General features: G+C 42.2%; 1 protein-coding gene across 3 annotated transcripts in view; it reads right to left on the reverse strand.

The window, feature by feature from the left end:
* Positions 1 to 14,441, reverse strand: part of LOC134339430 (nuclear receptor subfamily 5 group A member 2-like) — a 96,406-nt gene that overhangs the window by 23,750 nt on the left and 58,215 nt on the right. For all 3 annotated transcript variants that reach the window (XM_063035924.1, XM_063035926.1, XM_063035923.1), the window contains exon 4: positions 10,535 to 11,190. In XM_063035924.1, the coding sequence (XP_062891994.1) occupies positions 10,535 to 11,190 (656 nt within the window). The remainder of the gene's footprint in view (positions 1 to 10,534; positions 11,191 to 14,441) is intronic.

Below are 14,441 nucleotides of genomic sequence, written 5' to 3' on the forward strand. Positions count from 1 at the left end.
GGAAGAAATGTGATCTAAGTGAAATTGATCATGGAACAATTGTTGGTGCCAAACAGAGTGGTTTGAATATCACAGAAACTCCTGATCTCGGGGATTTTCACGCAATCTCTGGAGTTTTCAGAGAATGGTGTAAAAAAAATCCAGTGAGCAGCAGTTCTGTGAGTGAAAATACCTTGTCAGAGGAAAACAGCCACACTGGTTCAGGCTGACATAAAGGCAACAGTAGTTCAAATAGCTACGCATTACAACAATAGTGTGCAGAAGAGCGATATGTTGAATTTTGAAGTGGATGGGCTACAGCAGCAGAAGACCATGAACATACACTGAGTGGCCACTTTATTAGGTACAAGAGGTGCCTGATAAAAGTAGCTACTGAGTGTAAGTGCTTAATCAACAGTCCAGATTTTCATATTCCAGATGATGCAAGTTGCTTAGACAGCACACTGGACAGAACCTTAAAAAGTGACCACCACCCACTACACAGTTCTGGTACTACATTCCTTTGCTTGGAATAATGAAGACCTGTTGTCCCATGTCCCCTTGCCATCCACAACACAAGGGTAAAATATGTTCCCTTCCTCCCAGTCATTCTCCAATTATACCTGTTACTCTTTCACTCTCTTCTGCAGCTCCACACAAAGGGTAGGTACTACGTCAGGCTGACACCCGATTTTCTCTTGTGTCTCCTCTTACACTGGAGCTCTCTATTCCCATCTACCCCACAAACTCCTTCTCTTCACTCGCTTCTCCACCACCAACAGAGTGCAAGTGTTCACTTCCAGTGACCTATTTACACCATATTCCCCCTTCACTCTCTCCACCTCTACAGCAGAGGTACAGCACACCTCATATCCTGTCTATCTCACACACATCAACTCTTACTTTTTGTTTTCTCTCATCCCACCCACAAAGTGCACTGGGATGGAGGAAGCTGCAAAGAGTAGTGGACTCAGCCCAATACATCATGGGCACGTCCCTGTCCAACATCGGTCGCATCTTCATGAGGCGCCATCTCATGAATGCAACATCCATCATCAAAGATAGCCACTATCCGGGCCATGCCATCTTCTCATAGATACCATCATACAGGAGGTACAAAAGCCCGACGGTCCACACAACCCTGTTCAAGATCAGTTATTTCCCTTCAACTATTTGGTTCTTGAATCAACTGTCACAAACCTAATTACTACCTCAGTATACTAACATAATGACCACATTTGGCACTTCAATGGACTGTTTTTGTTCTAATTGTGTTTCCTCTTTAAAAATTATGTATGACATATGTTTAATTCCTGTTCATTGTGTGACTATTAATTATATGGTGCCATGTACCTGAAATATTGCAACATGTAATGTCTTTGAACAGAAAATCCTACAAAAGGGAGTAGGTTTCACCCAGCACATCTTGGGTAAAACCCTCCCGACCACTGAGCACATCTACATGAAGTACTGTTGTAGAAAAGCAGTATCCATATCAAAGATCCTCACCACCCAGGCCATTCTCTTTTCTCGCTGTCTCGCTGCTACCATCAGGTAAAAGGTACAAGAGCCTCAGGACCTGCACCATCAGATTCAAGAACAGTTGCAACCCCTCAACCATCAGGCTCTTAAACAAAAGGGGATAAGTACACATCTATCCCACAACCAATGATTTCATTTTAAGGACTCTATCTTCTTATTTCATGTTCTCGTTATTTCTTGCTATTTATTTATATTTGTATTTGCACAGATTGTTGTCTTCTGCACTATACTTCATCTTTCATTGATCTGATTATAGTTATGAAACCCCTTTTTACCAGGTGTCTGTCGAGGTGCAGCTCCTTAGCCCCTCGCTAACAGCCACCGAACTGAGTTGTGAGAAAACCACCTTTCACAAACTCCATTCATCTAGGGTCGATATGACTTGGGTCCCACCATACCTGGAAGGTTGGGATGTCTCGCCCACCCGAACTCCAAAATGTGTGAGTACTATGTGGTTACTGCCCCATTGGCAAGAAATAACAAACTACACTGCATACAATTATAAATAAAGTATGTTTGCAAATTTCAGATATATCAAACAATTAGTAGGAAAAAGAAAAGAAAAATGAAAAATAAAAAATAAGAAAAATGAAAAGAAGCCATTACATCTACCAAGGTGTCTTTAACTCACGCGCTGGACCCACACCACCTTCTGAATGTCACTCAAAATCGATCTCAAACAAAAAGACTTCCCCACGGGAGTATTGGTCCTTCCTCCTTGAACCCATTCATCTGCACCAAGCACCTTGTGCAACAGTGACGGCATCCTCAGCCATCTTCCCTCCTGTCTTCTTCCGGCTCCCGCCAAAAAGACCTTGACCCACACCGTGTCCGTCCAAAACCCTCTCTGCCCTGCATTCTCTAGAACCTTCTCCCAATTTCACCATCCTGATAGGATGACACTATATTCGTAATAATGAACATCACAACCCTTTATCATTAGCTCAAGCCCAAACAGGCTGAAGGCAGAACTGCTAAAATGAAATACCTACCGATTGGCAGTAAAAATCTTAACCAGGCTCTTACAGTCAGAGTTCGATAGATTTGTTGAGTAGGTCCACAAGAAAATGAATCTGAGGGTTGTATATGGTGACATTCAGTATAAGTATTCTTGCCTATCTCAGCATGTGAAGACAGACTCCGGCGGGTTGAGCGGATGAGGCCAATGGAAGGTCCAACGGTCAAGAAGGCGGTCTCTGCAAGCGTCATGGAATGTATAGAGCAGGACAAGACACAGAAGACGCCCTGGTCATCCACTGCACCTAGTCCCATCTTCAGCCGTCTCGCCTCTTGTCTTGCCACTGGATCCAGATGGGAATTGGGAAGAGAGAGTGAGGCTGATGCTGCGCAACTCTCCCTCATTTAAATTCAAATCAAGCGCTAGTCTCGACACCATCAACTCCCAGGCACGCTTTCCATCCATGCCAGGATGAGTGTCGAGCTAGCAACTCGACCTTGTAAAAAGTACTAATGGTGTCGAGGTCTTCATCGATGACGATGGACGAACCTTATAAGTACTCTGATAACAAATTTACTTTGACTTGATGTAAGTTTTATATTGCACACATACACATGACAATAAGCTCAACTTTGACATTAACTGTAGCAATCCACCCGCTCACACTGACCTTCCCTTCCACTCCCTCCTACTGTCATCCTAACATAGCTCAGGTACTTCCCAATGACTCCAGTCACACTCGCTACCCTCTTCACTGTCCCCACACAGCACAAGTATTACATTTTGCTCATCTAGATATTATAGGGCCATGATTATCAAACATTCCACAATATGGCTACACAGTGCTTGGGTGTGGACACAATATGACCCATGATAGATATTCAGAGATTATGCCACCCAAAAACCTGAGGCTATTCACCTTTTCCACTGCTGACCCCTCAATGAGCACTAGTATGTGTTCTCGAGATGTCTCCATTTATTTATCATGCCTGGGATGACATCTTATTGTTTAAATTCAGCTGTTTGATGAATGGACATTAAACTGTTCTCTAAGTACCTCGACTCCATTGATGTGGGTTCTCAGTGTAAGTCATAGGCCTTGTGTGAACTCTAGTGAATTCCATAGTGGTCATTAGGAATATACTTTGATCAAAGAAGCAAAACCCTGCAGATGTTGTAAATCTGAAATTCAGATAGACATTGTTGGTAATTCATGGGCTTAAAGTGGAAAATATTCCACCATACACTGCCACTGCGCAGATCTGGATTCTGGGACACTCGGAAAATATTCATGGGTGAGAATTCTCAGTCACTGGTCTTCATAGGTTTTACACAGCTCAAAAAATTTCTCTCTCCACAGATGGCGTTGTCTTATTTTTATTTTGGATGTCCATCAATTCCTGGATTCCATAAAAGAAAAGGCTCTTAACTTCAGGAAACTCAGTGAACGTAAAGAACCAATGCAGCCGCTTGTTCTCACTGAACAACAGAAACTAGCATTCCCATAAGCATACCTGTTGCAAGAGTGTATTTGAAGCTGGTATTTAAAAAAAATTTATTTAGAACTAACTGAACAGTAACGGACCCTCTGACCCAACAAGACTGTGCTGCCCAATTACACCCATGTCACCAATGAACCTACAAAAGGTATTTGGAATGGTGTGAGGAAACCCATGTGGTCATGGAGGGAACCTATAATCTCCTTACAGACAGTGGCAGAATTGAACCTGTGTCACTGATGCTGTAACGCTGTTGCACTTACTGCTAAGCTGCATGCCACCCTGATGATTTGACTCACTTCATGACTAATCAGTCTTTGAACTGAGTATAAGCCAAATGACACGGTGTGACAGAACACTCTCCCCTCGCCTGGATGTGTGCAACTCCAACAACATTGGAAAAATTCAATAACATCCCAGTATAATGCAGCCCTCCCGCCTGGTTCCCCATTCACTGTATCTTCAATATCTTCACTGTGGTCACTTGCCAAGGGTTCTTCAACATCACCTCGCAAAACTGTCTCTGATCTGAGGAACAACAAAAGATGCAGAAATACCGATGACTTGTCAAGGATCCAAGGGCAGAACCTCAGAATACAGGGGTGTCCATTTAAAAGAGAGATGAAGAGAAATTCCTTCAGCTAGAGACTGACGAATCAGTGGAATTTGCTGCACAGAGGTGCAAGCTGTTGGGTGTATTTAAGGCAGGAATTGATAGGTTCTTGATTGGTAAGGGGGTTAAGGGTATGGACAGAAGGCAGGAGAATGTGGATGTAAAAACCAGCCATCACTGAATGACGGAGTAGACTCAATGGATCAAATGGTCTAATTTGGCTTCTGCATCTTATGGCTGAAAATTCACACGCACTATCCTGGCTTGGAAATACATTATTGCTCGTTCAATACCCTTAGATCCAAATGATGGAACTCCCTACCTAATGGCACCATGAAAGCACTTTGATTGGATGAATTGCTGATATTTTGTAGAAGAAAAACCACTGATTTTTTGAGGGATGTGCAGTACTTATGGCCTTGGCAGCAATGACCACATATAGACAATAAATAACCCCCTGATTCCTGGTGAATGTCAGTTAATTCCATCAGTTCTTGTGCATCACTTGGCATGCGGTACATCATAGCTGGCATTAAGCCTGGTATGGAGAGTTTAATACAAATGATTGCAAGGAGCTGAAGAGGGTTGTAGACACAGCCAATTCCTTAACTAGCCTCCCCTTCATCAAGATGCAATGCCTCAAGAGGCTGGTGTTCATTATTAGGGACACACCATCTAGGACATGTTTCTTCTCATTGCTGCCATCAGGGAGGTGTTACTGGAGCCTGAAGACACACACTTAATGTTTTAAGAACAGCTTATTCCCCTCCGCTATCAGATTACTGAATGGACCATAAATCTGTGGGTTCTCTTTCGAGTTCAGTTCTGAATGCTATATGCTTACTTTTATTGTTTACATTATTTTTTTTCTCTTTCTGCACATTGTGTGTTCAACAGTCTCCTTGTTTTAATGGGTTCTATGGGTTTTCTTTGTTTTGCGGCTGCCTGTAAGGAGACGAATCTCCCAAGACTGTATAAAGCAAACATCGATAATAAATGTACTTCGAAATTTGATCTACCTCACTTGTTATTCTCTTTTTGCACTAATTATTTTTATATTTCCTTTTGGTAATTTTTATGTATTGCACTGGAGTGCTGCTGTAAAACAAATTTCATGACATATGGCTGTGAAAATAAAACTTGATTCTGATTCTGATTCAGAGAAGTATACCAGGCAGAAACGGGATCAGTTTTCTCTTCAGTAACGTTTGGAAAAGCGTGCTGTAAACAGTAGCCTTACATTGGGAAGTGCCTTCAGTGGCAGCCTGGTGATAAAAAGACAGCATGAAGCAAAGAGATTCTCCGTTCTCGGGAAAAACAGGACCCTACATCCTGTTTATTTGCATTGTAAGGGCAGTTCCTGAGAGGAGACAAGGCACCATCCAGTGCTGCGCAGATGAACCCTCAGCAAGGAATGCACTTCCTGTTATAACTCACTTCCGCAGCTTCCCTACCACATATAACTACTGCTTCCTAACTTCCCAAAAGAACAATGGTTGACAGACGACTGGCTTTTGATTTGGTTTGTTAAGGATATCACTGTTACAGATCACTGACAGCAATAACTTCCATTCATATCACACCTCATGAGTAGCAAAACTCCGTTCACAACGGGTTCATTACTTGGCTCTGAGCCACAGATGATGATTAAGAGCACTACCCTTGGGGCGTTTCAAGCTTGTTTCTGTTTCCATAATATCATAATGTATTTTGTATTCGTCTATGCAAGTAATTAATAAAAATATTGAAAAAGAAAGAAGAGCACTACCCAAAAGGTTCGACCAGGGCTAAAGGATCAAGGGAGGTCAGATTGGAGGGGCTTGGGAATTCTGGATGTGGATAAGATTTTTCCTATAGCAGAGCAATCTAGGTCAAGAGGGCATAGCCTCAGAATAGAAGGAAATGCCTTTAGAACAGAGATGAGGAGGAATTTCTTTAGCCAGAGTGTGGTGAATCTGTGGAATTCATTGCCACAGATGACTGTGGAGGCCAAGTCATTGGAAATATTTAAAGCGGAGTTTGATAGGATCTTGATTAATAAGGATGTCAAAGGACTTGGGGAGAAGGCAGGAGAATGGGGTTGAGAGGGATAATAAATCAGCTGTGACGGAATGTCAAAGCAGTTTCAATGAGCTGAATGGCCTAATTCAGCTCCTATGCCTGATGGTGCCTTGATACAGATTCATACTGAAGTTTATTTATCACATGTACATCGAAAAATACAGTGAGATGCATTATTTGCAGTAACAACCAGCACATCCAAGGATGTAAGAACATAAGAAATAGGAGCAGGAGTAGAACATCTGACTCGTCAAGCCTGCTCCGCCATTCAATAAGATTATGGCCGATCTGGCTATGGACTCATCTCCACCTACCTGTCTTTTCCCCATAGCCTTTAATTTCCCCTGTGTGCTGGGGGATGCCCACAAGTATTGTCACACATTCCAGTGCAACTATGGCATGTCTCATAATGCTAGGCAGAATAACAAAGGACACACTGAAGCAAAGCATACCAAACAACAAAGTAATAACAGTGAAACAAGTCCCGTTTCTCTCTCATTCCTACCCACCCATGCACACAGCCCTCTAACCCCAGGACACACTGTCTTCAGCCACCAGACTTCAGTGGACTTATGGTTTTGCAGTGTAAAGTCCTTCGTGAAGCGATGTAAATTAAAGACAAGCATGACATTGAAACTGGAGGTAAACAGTGATGGTGGAGATCTAGAGAGTAGGAGTGGGGACAGACTATTCAGCCCTCTGAGTTTGTCCCACTATCTGATATCATTATCCAAATTCTTCCAGTTTTCTACTCTCCCTAGCCAAAAAATAGTATTTAACTCCCTTTTGAATGCTTAATGCTCTGACTCGAACATCTTCTGTGGTAGAGTATTCTACATGTTCACAATGTTCACAATCCTGACTCTAGATTTCTTAACCATCAGGAACATCTTTCCTGCAACAACCATGAAGGTTTATATGGAGGTTACAAGATGGTGGTAGAGGTAGATGTGTGTTGCTGGTGGTAGGGGGAGGTGAGGTGAGCAAATGAATGAAGTTACAAAGTTACTTTTTAAAAATTTTGAGGTGGGAGAGACGACACCTGTGAGAAGCATCTATCAGTAAGGGCCCCCACCATCTAGGCTATGCTCTCTTCTCACTGCTGCCATTGGGTAGAAGGTACAGGAGCCTCATGACTCATACCAGCAGGTTCAGGAACAGTTATTACCCCTCAACCATCCGGCTCCTGAATCAGAATGGATAACTTCACTCTCAACGATGGACTCACTTTCAAGGGCTCTACAAGTTCTCAGTATTATTTATGTACGTACGTATGTATGTATTTATTTATCTGTCCGCCTAGCTATTTACTTACTTACTTGTTTATTTTGTATTTGCATGGTTTGTCTCCTCATGCACATAGGTTGTTTGTCAGTCTTTGTGTGTAGCTTTTCATTAATTCTATTGAATTTTATGAAATAATGTGCACATTTGAAAAAAGTCACATTAACAACTTATCCAAGATATGAGTTCATAGCAATATCTGAGTGTTGGAGTTTATATTTCTTTTTTACCTAATCTGATCAGAAAGCTTTCACTTTAAAAGGTTGTATTTTCCTGGATGGAGATAAATCAAATGTTCTGGCAATATATTGAAAGTTTGAGTTTGAAGTAATAAGTGGAGATATATGGGCTGTTAAGAGGTAATAAAGAACACTTTCTGAATATTGCATGTATGAATTCCTAAAGGCAAAGCACTGGCAGTCCTAAAGCTCATTAAAATGGATAAACCACTTTTGGCTGACCAACTGCATCATTGGTCCTTTTGGGAATCTAAGGAAGAAATTGCGCAGGTGTATGTGCTTGAGGAGATATTTGCTTCATCGTTAGCCACAGGTGAAGTTGCAGACTGCAGGGTTGCTGAAGTTATAGCATTATTTGAAAAGGGCAGCAAAGCAAAACTAGGGAACTACAGGTCAATCAGGTCGGATGTCATCAGTGGGGATTCTGTAAGACAGAAATTATCAGCATTTGGAGAGACAAATAGGGATAGTCAACATGGCTTTCTGCATAGAAATTGTATCTCACAAATCTGTTGGAGTGTTTTAAAGAGATAGACAAAAGAATTGATGAGGATATTGACTATGTGGACCTTAACAAGGCCTTTGACAAAGGTCTCACTTGGAAGTATATTCTGGACGGTTAGATCTCATAAGATCCAGAGAGACCTAGCTAAGTGAATACATAACTGGCTTGATGGTAGGAAATAGCAGGTGACGGTAGAAAGTTATGACCAGTGGTGTGCTACAGGGATCAGTGCTAGGTCCATTATTGTTCATTTTTTGTATAAATGATTTGGATGATAAAGAGATTAGCTTTATTTGCTACACGTATATCAAAACATACAGTGAAATGCATTATTTGCATCAAATCATATCAGCAAGGGTTGTGCTGGGACAGCCCACAAGTGTCACCACGCTTCCGGTGCCAAGAGAGCATAGCCACAGCTCACTAACCTTAACTTTGATCGGACGTTTTTGGAATGTGAGAGGAAACAATAGCACTCAGAGGTAACCCACATGGACCTCGGGGAGAAAGTACAAACTCCTCATAGACAGTGGCGGGAATTGAACCTCGATCTTACAGCAGGTGCTGTAAAGCATTGCAGTAATCGGTAGATTACCATGCTGCCCTCAATGTACAATGTACGAGGCATAGTTAATAAATTTGTAGATCCATTAAGACAGATAATATTACAGACACTGAAGAAGGTTATCTGAAGTTGTAAGGGGACCTAGATCAGCGGGTTAAGTGGGATGGGTGACAAGTGACATTCAATCCAGATAAGTGCAAACTGTTGCATTTTTGGAATTTTGCTGTAAATATAGAACTGTACAGCACTGTACAGGTCCTTTATCCCACCATGTTGTACCAAACTCTTAACCTAGCCAAAATGTTCTATTCAAAAGGTTCAAAGAAACATCTAAATAAACCTGATGCATTTTTGGACTGATGAATTTAAAATAGAACTTTTTGGCCACAATGAGCAAAGGTGTGTTTGGAGAAAAAAGGGTGCAGAATTTAATGAAAAGAACCCCTCTCCAACTGTTAAGCACGGGGCTGGATTTATCATGTTTTGGGCTTGTGTTGCAGCCAGTGGCACGGGGAACATTTACTGGTAGAGGGAAGAATGAATTCAATTAAATACCAGCAAATTCTGGAAGCAAACATCACACCATCTGTAAAAAAGCCAAAGATGAAAAGAGGATGGCATCTACAACAGGATAATGAACCTAAACACACCTCAAAATCCACAATGGACTACCTCAAGAGGTGCAAGCTGAAGGTTTTGCCATGGCCCTCACAGTCCCCTGACCTAAGCATCATCGAGAATCTGTTGATGGAACTCAAAAGAGCAGTGCATGCAACAAGGCCCAAGAATCTCACAGAACTAGAAGCCTGTTGCAAGGAAGAATGGGCGAAAATCCCCCAAACAAGAATTGAAGGACTCTTAGCTGGCTACAAAGAGCGTTTACAAGCTGTGATACCTGCCAAGTGGGGTGTTACTAAGTACTGCCGTGCAGGGTGCCCAAACTTTTGCTTCAGGCCCTTTTCCTTTGCTATTTTGAAACTGTACAAGATGGAAATAAAAAAAAGTTTTCTTGCTTAAAATATTCAAGAGATGTGTCATCTTTAACTTTATGTCTTTTGGAAATCAGTTCATCTTTTACTCGCTCAGTTATTCACATTAACAGAAAATTTGACCGGGGTGCCCAAACTTTTGCATACCACTGTAGTCTGCTATATGTTACTCCAGAAAGGTGTTACCCAGGCAATCATTTTTAGGACATTTAGGGGTAAACTTCTCCTTGTCAGTAGCCTTTGCATTCGAAGAACAATATGAGGTTAATTTCATGAAAATTCTTCAGGGTTGTGCATTACCTTCAGTTCCTTGAAGTAGATACTACTTCTGGCCCACTCCACCAGGGAGAACAAGGTCTGGTCAGCCATCTTGCACATAATTCCAAAGGTGTTAAGCCTTTCATGCTTTCCTCTGGAGGTCTGCTCTTGCTGCAGATAGTTTAAGATCTTCGCCCGGACCTGTGCCTCATCTGGCTCACATTTCACTAGCTCTTGCATCAACTGGGGCACGGTTGTGCTCGAGTTGGGCCTGTAGGCCATAATGTATGGGTTGCCAAGCAATGACTCCTGGGAGCCTGAGTAACTGGGGTCCATGTGCTCCGACTTGACATGACAGCCCGGAAAGGGGCTGCATAGCTCATACCCTGCAATGGTGCCATGAGCTGCGACTGACATATTGACCGGCAAGGAGCCAATGGGGCTGCCATCCTGGTCTCCCACTGAAGATGATAAGCTGTTGTAGCTTAAGGATAAGCACCTGGATGCTGAGTACAGACTTTCACTGCTGATGGGCCCACTCAGATCTGTCGGAACACTTTGCATCATGTATGTGGTGGGGTCCAGTTTAACTCTGTTTCCATACACAAGAGCCTTCTTCTGCTGCTTTAACGCTCTGTCTTGCTTGTACAAAGGTCCAAATTTATTGCGGCCACCTCTCATACGATCTGCTCTCACTGCTGTAAGAGGAAGTGTAACCAGTTAGGGCACAGGTAAATACAGTTGTACATAATGTTGCAGCCTTATCTTCAGCTCTCGCTAAGCCCTGTATGGAATTTACATCCTAAACCTCTCCAGTTTCTTTTTCATATTTAACAGTATAGCAGTTAGTGTAACATTATTACAGTGCCAGTGACTAAGATTCAATCCGTCAGGAGTTTGTACGTTCTCCCCATAACCACGAGTTTCCTCTTGCTGCACCAGCCTCCTCCCTCATTCCACAGGGTTAGGAAGCCAATTGGGCACATTGCTGTAACTGAGTGGCATGGGCTTGTTGGACCAGAAAGTCCTACTACTGTGATAGATATAGAGAGATAGATAGATAGAGGCGAACAAACAAGCAAACGTATAAATAAATAAAATACCTCTCTGGTCAACAAGATAAATAGAACAAATTGATTATTTATAAATTAAGGTCATAATGTTTCTTGTAATAGGTTCCACTGAGTTTCCTCTTTCTCCTTTCCTTTCTTCCCATCTTCACTAAATGCTTCCTAGAGAAGGTCAGTGTGCGATAGCTCGTGATGTTTAGAGCCCAATCTAGTCTGTTCCAGATCGTCAGTCTTTAGAGCTAATTCCACAATCCCGTTGGAGGTGGTGGATCAGGTGGGATTGGATGTATGGACTCAGACATTAGATAGGACACTGACCACATCAGTCCAAGGTGGGATTTTGACTAAGAGGTGTTCAATCATGATCCCACGGATGGCAGCTTCAACTATTGGTTCTTCAGGCAAATTTATACCTCAAAAGTCTGAATCTATGTTCCAATTATATACAGAGTTGGACTGCATCAGTACAACAGCACATTATCAGTAAGGTAAAATGAACCTGTCTCATGGTGGTCTAAAGCAGCCCAGATTCTGTTAGAGAATTACAGAAGGAGAAAGAGGAAAAAGGACATAATCCTACAAACTGTGAGATAAATGAGGAGAAAAATGTTCCCTTAGTTTATGGTTATCCTGTACTATCTAACACTTGAGGCCAAATGTCTGCCTAGCTGTATTATGCTCTTTAACATATGATTACTAAGACTCAGTCTATTCCTTTATAAGTACATAAGTCACCCGAACGAGAGGAACTGCACCCTAGGGTACTGAAAGAGGTAGCGTTAGAGATTGTGGTGGCATTAAAAATGATCTTTCAAAAATCATTGGACTCTGGTATGGTGCCAGAGGACAGGAAAATTGTAAATATTACTCCACTCTTTAAGAAAGGAGGAAGGCAGCAGAAAGGAAATTATAGACCAGTTAGCCTGACCTCATGGTTGGGAAGATGTTAGAGTCAATTGCTGAGGATAAGGTGATGGAGTACTTGGTGACACAGGACAAGACAGTACGAGGCCAGCATGGTTTCCTTCAGAGAAAATCCTGCCTGATGAAACTTTTGGAATTCTTTGAGGAGTTTACAAGTAGGATAGATAAAGGGGATGCAGTGGATATTGTATATTTGGACTTTCAGAAGGCCTTTGACAAGGTGTCACACATGAAGCTGCTTGCCAAGTTAAGAGCCCGTGGTATTACAGGAACGTTACTAACGTGGTTAGAAAAATTGGCTGATTGGTAGAAGGCAGTGAGTGGGAATAAAAGAAACCTTTTCTGGTTGGCTGCCAGTGACTAGCGGTGTTCCGCAGGGGTCAGTGTTGGGACCCCTTCTTTTTATCTGTATATAAACGATATAGGTGATGGAATAGATGGCTTTGTTGCCAAGTTTACAGATGATACAAAGATTGGTGGAGGTTTCAGGTAGTGTTGAATGTGCTGACTATTTTCTAAATGGGGAGAAAATCCAGGAATCTGAGATGCAGAGGGACTTGGGAGTCCTTGTGTAGAACACCCTGAAGGTTAACTTGCAGGTTGAGTTGGTGGTGAGGAAGGCAAATGCCGTGTTAGCATTCATTTCAAGAGGTCTGGAATACAACAGCAAGGATGTGATGCTGAGGCTTTATAAGGCACTGGTGAAGCCTCACCTTGAATATTGTAACAATTTTGGGCCCTTCATTTTAGAAAACATTTGCTGGCATTGGAGAAGGTCCAGAGAAAGTTCACAAGGATGATTCCAGGAATGAAAGGGTTATCATATGAGGAATGTTTGATGGCTCTGGGTCTGTACTTGCTGGAATTCAGAAGGATGAGGGGGGATCTCATTGAAACCTTTCGAATGTTGAAAGGCCGAGACAGAGTAGATGTGGAAAGGATGTTTCTCATGGTCGGAGAGTCTAGGACAAAAGGGCACAGCCACAAGATAGAGGGGCGCCCTTTCAAAACAGAGATATGGAGAAATTTCTTTAGCAAAAGGGTAGTGAATTTGTGGAGTTTGTTTACCACAAGCAGCTGTGGAGACCACGTCATTGGGTGTATTTAAGGCAGAGATTGATAGGTTCTTGATTGGACATGGCATCAAAGGCTACGGAGAGAAGGCCAGGAACTGGGGTTGAGGAGGAATTAAAATAAAATGATCAGCCTTGATTGAATGGCAGAGCAGACTCGATGGACCAGATGGGCTAATTCTGCTCCTATGTCTTATGGTCTATGGTCTTTATCTTCCAAAAAGGATACAAAGGTATCTTGCTTGCAAAAAGGATTTAGGATTGACCTGTGACTCTCTATCCTTTCAGCAATCAAGTAGAGTGATAAGGGAAACTAATTTTCACAATGCTATCGCTTAGAGAAGGAACTGCTTCCAATCAGCTGTAATCAAATGGAAAGTCGGCATAGTTTTGGATGCAAATATAGACGGGCTGATTAGTAGATGTCTAAATGAAAAAACTGAGACTGTATAAGGCATTGGTCAGACTGCATGTGGAGCATTGTAAGCAGTTTTGGGCCTCTTATCCTAGAAAGGATATGCTGGCATTGGAAAGGTTCCAGAGGAGGTTTGCAAGAATATCCTGGGAAAAAAAGGGTAATGCTTGGTGGCTCTGTGCCTATACTCATAGGAAGTAAGTAAAATGAAGAGGGAGCTCATTGAAACCTACCTACTATTGAACATCCTAGATAGAATGGATGTGTAGAGGGTCTGCGACAGAAGGCACACCCTCAAAATACAAAGGCATCCTGTTAAAACAGAGTTGAGGAGGAATTTCCTCAGACAGAGTGTGGTAAATCTGCAGAATTCATTGCCACAGACAGCTATAGATGACAATCACTGGGTATATTTAAGGCCGAGATTGATAGGTTCTTGATTAGTAATGACATCAAAAAGAAGGTAG

This window comes from Mobula hypostoma, chromosome 29, assembly GCF_963921235.1.
Source record: "Mobula hypostoma chromosome 29, sMobHyp1.1, whole genome shotgun sequence".
Lineage (NCBI taxonomy): Eukaryota > Metazoa > Chordata > Chondrichthyes > Myliobatiformes > Myliobatidae > Mobula > Mobula hypostoma.